This window comes from Lissotriton helveticus, chromosome 7 (assembly GCF_964261635.1).
Source record: "Lissotriton helveticus chromosome 7, aLisHel1.1, whole genome shotgun sequence".
Taxonomy (NCBI): domain Eukaryota; kingdom Metazoa; phylum Chordata; class Amphibia; order Caudata; family Salamandridae; genus Lissotriton; species Lissotriton helveticus.
In genome coordinates, this window is record NC_136068.1 from 196,126,437 (window position 1) to 196,139,817 (window position 13,381).

At 49.9% G+C, this 13,381-nt stretch overlaps 1 protein-coding gene across 1 annotated transcript in view; it reads left to right on the forward strand.

Annotated features, from left to right (window-relative positions):
• The first annotated feature begins 5,117 nt into the window (after window positions 1-5,117).
• Window positions 5,118-13,381, forward strand: part of LOC144768345 (adenosine deaminase-like) — a 307,500-nt gene continuing 299,236 nt past the window's right edge. Inside the window, exon 1 of the mRNA XM_078651931.1 lies at window positions 5,118-5,307. Within this exon, the coding sequence (XP_078508057.1) occupies window positions 5,272-5,307 (36 nt within the window). The 5' untranslated portion in view covers window positions 5,118-5,271. The remainder of the gene's footprint in view (window positions 5,308-13,381) is intronic.

Below are 13,381 nucleotides of genomic sequence, written 5' to 3' on the forward strand. Positions count from 1 at the left end.
TGCCAAACAGCTGGACTTTACTTTTGGCCTCTCTGGAACGAGGAGCTCGGCACCTTTCGTAACGTCACTTCCTGTCGTGACATCACTTCCGGTGACAGCGTCCCCCCACTTTTTTTTTTAGGACTTGTGCCCTGCTTCTGACCGATCTTCCAAACATTCATCTGGCACGATTGAGAGCTGTTCATTGTCACTGGAAGCTAAATATTTCACCACATCTCTCCTGTTTTACTTATAATAAAATGGCTACCCTTGAAAGCTACGTCAGGCGTGTTGGTCTGTTTTCTGCCAGAAGCTGAGGTGAAGTAAATAACTGTGTTACGTCAAGTGTTAACAAGTGTAAAAAATAACAAATTATTGAAGTAATACAATTACAAAATGTCACTGCATTACACCACATAATTTGCATTTTCTTGCTACATAATTTAGTCAAATCGGCTGCATAATTTGGTCCTCTCCTACCACATTAATTCAGTGGGCCTGGTGATACTGTTTGTCTACCTACATCCGTGCCAGTGCATCAGTGTTACAGAAAGGGCCTCACAAGCATCTATGGCCCCTTCTGTAACCAGGGCACTCTGTGTAATATGACCCCAGGAGGTTAACTGCTTGACTGCAATTAATGGTTTTACACTTCTCAGGCATGAAAAGTGCTCTTAGTTGTCAACAATACTAACTTCAGATTTTCCAAATGTGTAGCTGTTTTTTAAACTTTTTTATCAATGAAAGTAAATAACAAAATATTGACATGGAAATAAACAGTCACAAAGGTCACAGTTTCCAAAGAAATAGGTGTATGGGCAAATTGCAAAGACAATTTAGCCCGTCTAATGTGAAATGTCAAGGCTTAGGTGTAGTAACAGGGACCTCCCTAACCTTGAACTACTATTGGAATCTAAACCTAAATTACAGAGCACAGCAACAAGTTAGTTTGACAACTGACCTTGTTGTCAGTTAATTTTAACCCGTTGGCTGCGCCGCCCGTTTTATGGAAGTGCGGCACTTCCGCAAAACGGTTGGAGCCGCGTCGGCCATTGGCCGACGGCAGCACCAGCGAGGTAGTGCTGCCGTCGGCCAATGGCCGACGGCAGCATGGATAGGGTTAATGAACACAGCATCATGCAATATGTACAATAGATTATAAAACCATCCAAGTACGGAAAGCAAAAACAAGAACAATCCTGGTTATGTTGACGCGAAGACATATATCAACGTGTCCCGCTTCTTGTGGAGAAGTGGAGGACTTCTCCACAAGAAGCAGGATGCGTTGATATATGTCAGGTCTTGTGCAGCCGTGACTACGGATGCTGTACTACTTGTTTCACAGTCTTTGCTCTGAGGCTCTGTTTATCATAATGAGCCGACTGTTTTACTAAGAGTCACAGGATTACTTTTTTTTTTTTTTTTTTTAAAACCTTTATTGTACAGAGAAGGCTCACAAATACGGGCCTACAACCCAGCGGGCCGGCCACCACAAATAAGGAACATAGTCAACAATACAGAAACGCATACAGAATATCACAACAAATCATACAGGAAATAAGGGCTAAAAGCCATATAGCAACCAGCAGGGACAGGATACAAGAAGGTTGATTTTCTAATATAGAAACGGGTACGACAGGATAATAACAGGTAGGAAGTCTCGGAGGGCCGTGGTGGGCCGCGAACAGCCGCGGTAGAAGATACAGGATAACTCAATAATGACAAACACCTATCGGTAAAGGCAGAATATGAGTCTCACCAGAAAAACAGTGGCAACCGCCGTTCAACGCCCACCCACCACAATAAGAACGTATCATATCAAACAGAGTCGAAAAAAGCTTATCAAATAAAGCCCTCCGTCACACAACCCAGGGAATAAGGAAACCCCCCCCCCACGAGAGGGGGGAGGAAGGGAGGAAAAAGAGGGAGAAGGGGACAAAAGGCGAAAGGAAGAACGCCACCTCAAGCACGCGCCCCATGGCAAACGAGGCCGGAAACCACAAATCGGTATACAGAACCGGTAGTAACCAGAGCAAAATTAAGTAGTGAGCCAAAGTCACAGTAAGACCAAACGGCCAGCGCATCAATAATAACCCACCCAGGGGGACACATGCTGAGACCGCGTCCCGAAAAAGAGGACACACAAGAGCCATAGAACCAAAAAAGTAAGAAAAATGAGGGGAGAAAAACCCCCCAAAGAAATGACAGACCCCCCCCACCCCGCAAGCCCACCCTGCACCCCTGCAGAAGGCTATGGCCCACCCCCCAGCAGCGTGCCTGTCGCCCTAATCAGAACCCGAAATATAGAAGAGTTAAAGCAAGATAGAACCATAAAGACAAAAAAGGGGGGGAAAAGAAGGAATAAGGGAGGAAAGAACACGGGAGAGGGCCATGAAACAGAATCATAGGCTCCCACCCTCCCGTCCGAAACATCAGTGTCCACGGGAAGACAAAGAATCTAAGGATACAGTCCAGGAATACGACAAAAATCCGACATGGTCATACCGTACTAACCGATCATCCAACCATTACAAGACAACAGTCCACAAAGGCAAGATCGTCTCATCCCTGTCCTTGTCTTTCCAAATCTGTAGCAGTCCGCCTCACGAAGAACCAGACCACAAGGAACAGGAGGCAGAGAACAGGGAGGTCAAACTGCAATCCGCATAAGATGTTTTGTGCACAACTCGAACGATCCGGAACAGTCAGAAACCATTGTACACAATGCAGGCACAGTTCCGAAGATGATCTGAGGAAAGCCGATCCAGCGGAGTCAGCACAGGATCTACGTTCGGCCATTCGAGGAGATGAAGAACAGGAAGAACCACCAAGACCGGCCCGGACAGGACCCGGCCCACCGACCCACAGCACAGGAGAGGACACATCACGATGGAGGGCAGCGGAACTCCGCAGATCCGCAGAAACTGCAGCCACCGGGTCCATAATTTCCAGGATAGAACCAGCCGCACCCAGCAGCGACGTAGCCGCACACGCCAGGGGGGGCTCAAACGGCCCAGCGAAACGAGCCTCCTCCAGGTTAACAGCGGGTGCGGCCACAGGAGTACCCCAGGAGCGCAGGGCGGCAAGGATGTCGGCAAGTGTAGGAACACCTTTACAGTATCCGGCTTCTGTGCCACATCGTGGACCACCGCCGCCCATCTCGGCCCGGCTGAGATATACAGGGTCGGCCGCCATCTTGGAAGCCCGGCGGGGTCGCAGCGATCCCCGACCCCCGACCGGGCCGCAGCAAGGCAAACGGAATTCAGTCAACCACCAGCAGAGGCACGTCCAGAGCAGGAAGGGGGGCCACCAGAAGAAGGAGGATTGCCGGGCCCCCAATGCCACCGGCCCCGTTCTCCGAGTCCGGGCAGAGGCACTCAAAATGGCCGGACCGGAGAACAAAGGGGGGGACAAGCCACATTTACGGTCAGTCCCGTCAACAGAAGGCAGCGCCTCCACTCCAGGCCGCGGGACCGCCTGATCAGACCAGAAAGCCGCGACCGGCCTCTCTGCACAACCGCCTCGTCGGCCGAGCCCACTGCGCCATCAAGGGCCGGCCATAGCGTAGCGCCCCGTCCGGGCGCTGCCAAGGAGACTCAGGCCAGTCCGCTCCTGAGATCCCAAAGCGAGCGAAGGCACAGTTCCGGAACCACGGCACCCAGAGACAACCGGAACAGACGGTAAGTGTCTATAAATCGCCGTAGATCCACAGCGTAGCAGAAATTGTCTTCCCGGGGCAGGATAAAGGCAGGATTTATGTTTCGAACAGGAAAGTAGACGGAGCCGAGCTAAAGCGCGGCCATCTCGGATGCGAGCTTGGCTCCTCCCCCACACACAGGATTACTTTTACTTGTGCTCTTAAAAAATTGGATACACGAACCATCCACCATTCACAACACGCCGCCTATATAGCACTGCACATTTCTTGAAAGTGTTCCGAAGCATTGTTCGTAAACAAATATTACAAGTTTGGACTACCGCCATTGCTGGTGTTTTTCCCAAACAACAAAGGGATTCTTTGAACTTACCCAGCATCTTTACTAGCTTGCTGTTAAGCCTTGAAAAAGTCATCTACACGACGAAACACGTGTCGGCTATCTGCATCTACGCTACATACTTTGCGTCAACATAACCAGGATTGTTCTTGTTTTTGCTTTCTGAACTTGGATGGTTTTACAATCTATTGTACATATTGCATGGTGATGTGTTCATTAAAACCTACTGACAACAAGGTAGGTTGTCAAACTAACTTGTTGCTGTGCTCTGTAATTTATGTTTGGTCTTTAAATGTATCGAGAAAATAATTTGTTTCTATACAGGATAACACTGGTTGAGTGGCACAGTGTTTTACATTGAACACGCTTGTACTTATATACTCAAACACCAATTGGAAGATAATGCAGAGGTGCTGAGCTGTGCCATATTACCACTGCCATTTGTCCTTAAATTGTTACCATTGGAATCTGTTTGGAACCCAGGTGATGCTGTTGAAGCCTGCCATGCTGGAAATTATCGTGGTATGGGCTGTTGAGTATAGAGGGCAGCTCGATTCGATATGATGTATTCTTGGACTTGTAAGCTGCCTCCAGAATTGACAAAAATTGGGCCAACATTGGCCCACCGGAACACAGTACATACCCATGGGCCATCCAGATGAATATTCCTGGTACCTGTACCCAGCCTGTTGCTTTGTTGTTCTTTTTTCGACATTCAGGTGTTACATTCACTTTCGTTCTGTTCAAGGTGCCTCTCCCTCTCCCTTTGCTCTCCTAATCTCTAGATGCTGGTGCCTGTGTTTTTAATCTACCTGTCAAAGCCTCTGCAATGCCGCCCCCCCCCCCCCCCCCCGCAAAGTACATGGAGGGGGGCACCCTCTGGACCCAGTCAAGAGCTCCCAGGCCAGGGGCCCGTGCACAGTGCCGGAGGGGGGCTCCTGAAGCTCGGGCACTCCCACACAGCGGGGGCTATTGTTACGTCACGGAGCCTCTGCCCTCAGACTCTACCTAGCTACCTGAACCTTTGACTCTGCCCGGCCCGCTATTGGCTCCCGCCTCCTGTCTGCTGGAGAGCTCCTTCTTCCTGGGAACCCCCCCTCCCCTGCGTGCCCAGCCACGCCCCCTTTGTGGGCGAGGCCGAACAGACAGCCCTCTGCTCCTTCCAGGGCTTATGCGGCCGGCAGTGTGACATCCATGCAGTGCTCAGCTGGGCGGGCTGCGGGCAGGAGTGGAGACTTCAGAGGGCGGTGCGGTCTGTCAGCTCAGCACAGCACACGGGGGTTCCTGCTGCTGCAAGATGGAACAGAAACTGCATACTTTTGACAAGCCCAAGGTACTGTAAACCGACCTCTGTCTGCAGCTATACAGGGAGGACAGCTGGGCAGGGAAAGGCGCATCCTCTGCATAGTAAATAACACCGGGGCACAGAAAAATATATATTATTTTAATGGTAGAACCTCCTTTCACCCGTCTCCCTCTGCCACATGGCCAGAGGGAGCCCTGTCAAGAGGGCATGGCTTGAAATTCATCAATAAAGCCCAGTCTGTGTTCATTCAGCTGTGCCCCCTGGAGGTGAGGCTCGGTGCCCGGATGCCACCACAGCACTCGCCGGCTGTTCAGTATACAGTGCAGCATTCTTATCTGGAGTGTGTGTTTTCACACCAGCAAAGTGCACACATTGAGGCAGGGAATGTGAATGAAAAATAGGAACCACTTCATTGAGCCGGCTGTTGCATAGAACTAGCCACGCGCATGTGAATTACAGAATTATAAAGAGCATATGTGGTCAGGTGGGCTCAAATAATCATAAACTAAGCAGCACGCTCTCGAAAGGTAATCGGCTCCTGCGGTTGATAACAGGTGTTAATAATGCCATGTGGTTGCCAATGCTTGTTTACTGGCTCCGTTCTCTACTGCGCTGCCCAGGTGCTCTGTGTTTATTTAGCTCGCGAGGTTGGCTCGGGAACCCTGGGGCTGGCTTGCACTACAGGAAGGCTTTTGAACTTGGCCTTGTGAAGAGTGACATTCAGGGGTCATCTGTAGTTCCATCTGGGGTCAAGTCCAGGGTGCTGACACAGCGGGTTGAGGCTCGAGGGGAAAGATGTTGTATGCAGTCACCTTAGCAACCAATAGACTGCCTCCTGGTGAACCAGGGACCAACCCGAGGAGCAGCCTCTGAAAGAATGCCTCTACTTTGATCTATTTCCCGCTTCCCTCTGGGAAGAAAGCTCGGTGGGCTGAAGACATGCTGCAGAGATCTCTGCGTGGCCATTAGGTTACACGTCTCCTTCCTTGCAGCGCAACACTGACCCCGTCTTTCATCATTAAGAAGTTGATGATATGAGCACAAGTGGCTTAATTGGAACACCTTCTATTACCTCCCTTGGATAACCAAAGATTTATGCTAGTGAAAAATACTTTTTATAATAATTACAAAAGTGACCTGTAGGCTGCAGTAAAAATGAAAATATTGTGCACTCCAGGAATTGTAAGCTTAATCAAAGCTTCACAGAGAACCACAGTCATCTTTGCTATTACGTTTTAGAATAACCACATGACATTCTGAAGTTTCTTTCACACCACTATTCACCATGAGTGTATACATTTTAGTGGTATTGGAAGCAGGCACTGGGTGCTAATTGGCGAGTTGCCATTATATTGCCTGCTAATTATATTTCAATAGGTGTTCCTACGTTGCCCTTATTCGCAATAAAAATAAACGCTAACTTACTGCCACTAAGTATAGATTATTGACAAAAAATATTGACTTGATTTTATGCAAAGCTCACTACATCTGTTGGGCTGTTTCAAAGCACTGTACATCAATTGTATTAGTATTATAGGACTTAATGGTAATAATTTTTATTGTCCTCAAAAAGATGATAGGCTGAGTCAACGCTACTGGTATTGCCTCTAAAACTTTGAAAACAACAGCTCTAAAAATAACACTTTACAATTTTTGGTTCTAAAAAATAAATGCTTCAAAAAAGGAACACTTCCAAAAGTTTTACGGGTAAGGTTCTAGCCCATGGAGTTAAGAGTTATCTCACTTACGGCAGTGGTTAGGGGAGACTTGGGGGGGAGGGGGGGTTGTGCAAAGCCTACTTAGGGTGTCCGTCATTGCTTAGAAAATTAAGTAATATAAACATACTAATAAGGTGCATATAAATAAACAAGCAAAATGTACAAATGACATTTTTTAAACATTCTGTAAATGTGATGCAATTTGAAATTGTAGGTTAAAATTAAAATAGTACCCTCAGATTGATTAGTGGGAGCAGTGAAAGTACATTGTTTAATGAATGCTTATTTTTGTATTTTTTGAGTATTGTTTTGTGGTTCAAATCATCAAAAATGCTTAGGCCGATGTTCCCGCCTTCCAGTAACGTCTCAGTGTGGGTCCCCAGATTCCAATAATTATTGAGTGGGGGGCCCCAGGTTCCAGTAATGATTAAGTGAAGTGTCCACAGAAGTCACAAAGTTAAGACCCACTGGCTTAGGTTAAAAGCAGAATGGTATGGGCTAGGGTCTGATGTTAAACTTTCAGGGGATTTGGCATAGGGTTAATGTTTTGGGGTGTAGGGTTGAGGGTATGCAGTCTAAGGGTTAAATATGGTTACACGTGTAGGAGTTTACTCACAGGGTTATGGTTAAAATGATGAGTATATTGTGTTAAGGGTTTGGGGTATATGATTAAGAAAACGACTAAAGGGTTAACATCTATAATTATATTTGTTTAAGGTGCGTTGATGATTGTCCCAGTTATTTTTAGTCTTAGCTGTTCAAAATAACAAAATGAAGTGTTTACTTTTCACAAGAATGCTGCACTTCACCTTTTTCTGCAGTCTGCCTCCAACTAGCTGCTCAAATTAGATTGTATTTGCTGCAGGCTGTCATTTCTGGCTTCGCTAGTCGTAGTTCAAACACAAGTGGATTATAGCTCTCGTGAAATCTGGATGGTGAACACAGGCGCAGCTGAATCGGAAACAGTAGTTTAGCTGTTTTGTAAAGCGCTGCGTTCTCCTCAATGAGCTATCATTGCGATAAGCAATGAGACATTAAATAAGAGACTTTCTGGCTTTGTAAGTACAGAAATGACATCTGTATACATTGCTCTTTTTTGGGGCATGGCAGCTGGGGAATGCAAAGGAAATGACAAGGAATGGTGAATATTTGTGGTGGCGCTGGAGTAGTCTGGACACGAGTGTGTTTTATAATAACAAAGTACTTTTTATGTAGTGATCCATACATATTCTAAGCAATGTAACTTACATATGTTACTCTCATTTAATTTAGTGGTACTCAGTTACCAACTTTGGAAGGATGAAAGGCTAAGGTATATTTGCCTGAATTCCAACTCATGGCCTGCAGAACATAGAAATAGTCGGCACTCACTGAGCCATCTTGCAGCAAAAAGACTAACTCGTTCCTTGGAAGCACAACGTGCAGTGCAATTTTGTTCTTCAATCATAGGCCTGACTTGGTTAATTATGCTGACGAGCTGGCAGACCGACACTCATAATAAGGGAGTAACCATCCCGTAGATTTTGTAGTAGTGTAAAACCTACTTTTAATTATGCTTATGGCACTCCAAATCCGCCTCCTATGCTCTTAACCCACACTGTATGCAGGCTCTTACCCCTACATGGCCTAATTGCTCCTTGATGACTTGGCAAATCCGGGTCACGTACAGTTGGGGTACTTTATCTCATATATTGTGCACCGCCACTGAAGCATTTCCACCCTGTGTTTTTATGTAATATTTGCACTACGAGTGTGCCCCATGCTGGCTGGAGAGGCGGAGTAAGTGCTAGTGAGCTATAGTGCTTTCTTCTGTCTCAGTGCAAAATAGTTCAGAAATTGTACACGATTGTGTACAGGGATAAGGATGTTGCAAAACCGGGAGTCCAGAGTTCAGTGATCGGCTGGATTGCTTGAACAGCCAGCAGTGAGTTCATAGATAACACGGATTGCCCCAGAGAGTAGCATTTAATGGTAGAATATGTTGTGCTGTCTAACAAGCCTCAGGACTCTAGTTGCTGCATTACGGAAGCAGCTGGATGAATGTTTTGAAAACGAAATAATCCATCATGAGCAGAGCAAGGCCATTTATGAACTGTGCAGAACCCGTGACAGTGCTGGAGTGAGTAAAGTGAAAAGAGTGGACGTCTCGGAGAAAAACGCAGAGTGAAGAGAAAAAAACAAAAGAAAAGATGATAGAGAGAGAACAAATAGATGCAGTAGAGGGACTAAGGGATGAAATACAAAGCCAGAGGAAAACCGGAGACAGACAAGAGGCAAGAGTGAGCACGTGCTGACAGGGAAACGGCGTTTACAACGAGGGTTTCACCCAGGTCTGGACTGACTACCGGGCGTTTTGGAATGCTGCCGAGCTGGGGGCTGATTTCACTGTGATGGGGGCTGATTTAGTTGATGGAGACCTGCGTGTGATCGTTAAGCCTTTACAACGAATTTTTAGCGTGGCTATTTTTACCGCAAATATACATTTAAAACGCATGCCAATACAGCGCATTTAAGGTAAGTTGGAGGGGTGGGGGGTCTCCCCCCTCAAATACATTGTTTTTAAATACAACAACAATTCGTGGTATTAGCATGCGTTTTAAATGCATTTTTGCGGTAAAACATGCCCACTAAAAATGCGTGTAAAAGGCATTCAAATTAATTGCATGCGATGTACCATCGTACAACCATGCTGACAATGTCAGTCGTTTTGGCTTTTGTTTAACCCCTTTGCCGCGTCGCGAATTTCACCGCTGCGCGAGGTGCTAGGGGGTGAGCGCGGCGCTGCGGTGCTTGTGACGGAACCACGCTGTCATGAGTCACGGCCGGCGTGTGCTCATGGCGGTGTGGTTCCGTCACGGCCCCGCCAGCTCATTGCTTCGCCCGCACAGGCAGGGAATTAATGCCACGTGGGCGGAACGGCAGCCACATGACGGAACTAGGCCGTCATGAGCACACGCCTCCCGTGACTCATGACGGTGCTGTTCCGTCATAAGCAGGCAAGGGGTTAATGGAAAAGACGATTACATGGTTCTAGGGTACACAGGCCAGGTGCACCATAGATAGCAGCAATGGCGTTTGCAGCATTTGCATAGCGCCTCGGAGGCCCCAAACCACTTCTGGGTGGATGATAATGAGCATAGCTCCGTTTGTTGTGCTTGTTCAACAAGGTGTTCTTTTTATAGAGTGGCCTCAGTGGTAAAAATGTGTTTGTCATGCCCAAGGCTCGGAGTGCTACTCCACACATGCTGAGATGAACTTGTAAGCATGGAATGTAGCAGATGCGTGAGAAAGGCACAGTCACGGATGTGCTAACCTGAGTTATAGAAAGTAAGGTTACCGTGTAATTGTAATTTTATTTATATAGCACTTATTACCCCTGACGAGGGATTGAAACGCCTTATGGTGAGTAGCACTCTACTCCTGAACCCAAGGTTAGTGATTAACCCAGTGGATATTGATTTATAGGCTTGCATGAAAACATTGCATGCATTTACTCCAGTTACTTTTTGATAGAATTGTATTAATACCAGTTAGATGTGATCATTAGTGGGGGCCTTGCGGGTTCTGGTGAATGGTGGGTGAGATAGATAGGCAGGCAGAGATTAGGTAATGGTAGGTTACAGTTATAGGGTTTAAAAGAGGAGCGGTGGTGATCGATGAAAAGAGGTATCTGCCAATTGCAGAATTACAATAAGGATTAAGGCAGGTCAGAGACTAAGAGGAGATTATACCACAAGGTATACTGTATAAGGCTGTACCGTATACGGAAGGTAAGAAGAGGGTCACTCCGGGAAAAGGAAAAGAGCAGAATCAAGCGGGGGTAAGTCACGGTCAATTATTCATGCAGGGTTTTAGGAGTATAGTGGGAGAAGTGTTCCTGAGATAACAATCAGAGGAAGTAAGCTGTGGAAGGAAACATTATACATAGTGCTCCATTTATGGGGCAGACTGCTTCAACCTGTGATTGATTTATATAGCGCACTAAACACCCAAGAGAGTATCCAGGTGCTTGGGCAGGTGTGTAGGTGTGTTGTTGCCAAGGTGCTTACACGAAGAGCCAGGTCTTCAATTTCTTACCGAACTCTAGAAGTGAGGAGGAGACTCTGATGTGTACGGCCTGGTCACCCCCACGCTCCTGTGCCTGCTGCCGCTGCCGCAGCCCCAGCCTCCCGAGGGCCGCCGAGCCCACACCAGCTTTTCCCGCCGCCCCAGCCTCCCGAGGGCCGCCGAGCCCACACCAGCTTTTCCCGCCGCCCCAGCCCGTGGCCCCGCCCCCCCCGACAGCCGATTGGCTCGCGCTCCCGTCTCCCCGCAGACCCTCCCGACCGGCTCCCTTCTTAAGGGGAGCCAGAGCAAGATCCAGGGAGTGACCACTGCGCCTACGGCCTGGTCACCCCCACGCTCCTGTGCCTGCTGCCGCTGCCGCAGCCCCAGCCTCCCGAGGGCCGCCGAGCCCACACCAGCTTTTCCCGCCGCCCCAGCCTCCCGAGGGCCGCCGAGCCCACACCAGCTTTTCCCGCCGCCCCAGCCCGTGGCCCCGCCCCCCCCGACAGCCGATTGGCTCGCGCTCCCTCCTCCCCGCAGACCCTCCCGACCGGCTCCCTTCTTATGACGTCCCTAGAGCGACCGCGCAGCGGACGCGCGCAGCGGGAGCACCGATTGAGCGCCGAAGGTGCACCAAAGGTAAGCCCGTCTGCGCCCGTCCGCGCCTGGACCGCGCCCAGCGCCAGGACCCCTGGCCCCCGCAGACCCCAGCCCACCCGCCGGACGTACGACGCCGCCACCCTCAACACACTCAACGCCGGCCGAACCCCTGGATGCTACCGAGCCACCCCGAGACGCACCGACGGACCCTTCATCTGCCAGTCCTGCAAGTTCTCCTGCACCCGGACCTGCACTGCACCAGCACCCACCAAGCCGAACTCCAGCAGCACCCACCTGAAGTGCATCCTGCTCAACACCCGCTCCGTCCACAGACACGCCGTCGAGCTCTGGAACCTGCTCGACACCACAGCCCCAGACGTCGCCTTCCTCACGGAAACCTGGATGAACGCCTCCTCAGCGCCCGAGATCGCCATCGCCATCCCGGACGGCTACAAGATCATCCGGAGAGACCGCGTCAACCAGACAGGAGGAGGCATCGCCATCATTCACAGGAACACCATCCGCATCACGACCAACACCGACGACACCATCGCACCCGCCGAACACCTGCACTTCCAGATCCACGTCAACCCCAAGACCACCCTCAGAGGCACCGTCATCTACAGACCCCCGGGACCACGCACACAATTCAGCGAGGACATCGCCGACTTCATCAGCCCGCTCGCCCTCCCCTCAGCCGACTACATCCTCCTCGGGGACCTCAACTTCCACCTGGATAACAACGACGACCGCAACACCACCACCCTGCTGGAAAACCTCGCAAACCTGGGACTCAAGCAGCTGGTGACCACCCCCACCCACCTCGCCGGACACACTCTCGACGCCGTCTTCTCATCCAGCATAGACATCGCCTTCAGCCACACCACAGGACTCCACTGGACGGACCACAGCTGCGTCCACTTCACCTTCAGAAGAACGACGACCCACCACCACCAGCAACAGGTTGCCCGAAGAAGCTGGAACAAGATCACAGCCGACCAGCTCGCCGCTTCCCTGAGTCAGCACCCTCCCGCCAGCTCAGCGAACCCCAGCCAGGCCGCCGACAACCTCACGAAGTGGATCAGCAACTGCGCGGACGAACTCGCCCCTCTGAGGACCCCGCCCAGCAGACCCGGCAGCAAGAAAGCCCCATGGTTCACTGACGTACTCAAGAGCTCCAAGAAGAACTGCCGAGCCCTCGAGAAAGTCTGGAGAAGGGAACCAACACCGGACAACATGACCACCCTCAAGCTTGCCACCCGGAAGCACCACCAACTGATCCGCGCCACCAAGAAAACTGCATTCAAGGACCGACTGGACAACAACGCACACAACTGCAAGGAACTCTTCAACATCGTGAAAGAGCTCTCCAACCCCAACGCCGGAAACAACGACATCACCCCATCGCAAGACCTCTGCAACTCCCTCGCCTCCTACTTCCACAACAAGATCGCGGACATACACAACAGCTTCAGCATTCAACCATCGCACACAACGACCGCAGCAACGCCGCCCACCACCACCCTCCGCGCCTGGACTCCGATCAGCACCGATGACACCGTCCGCATGATGAACTCCATCCACTCCGGATCTCCGACCGACCCCTGCCCTCACCACGTCTTCAACAAGGCCGACGCTGTCATCGCACCCCACCTGCGGGACATCGTCAACACCTCCTTCGACACCGCTACCTTCCCGGAGAGCTGGAAGCACGCCGAACTCAGCGCTCTACTAAAGAA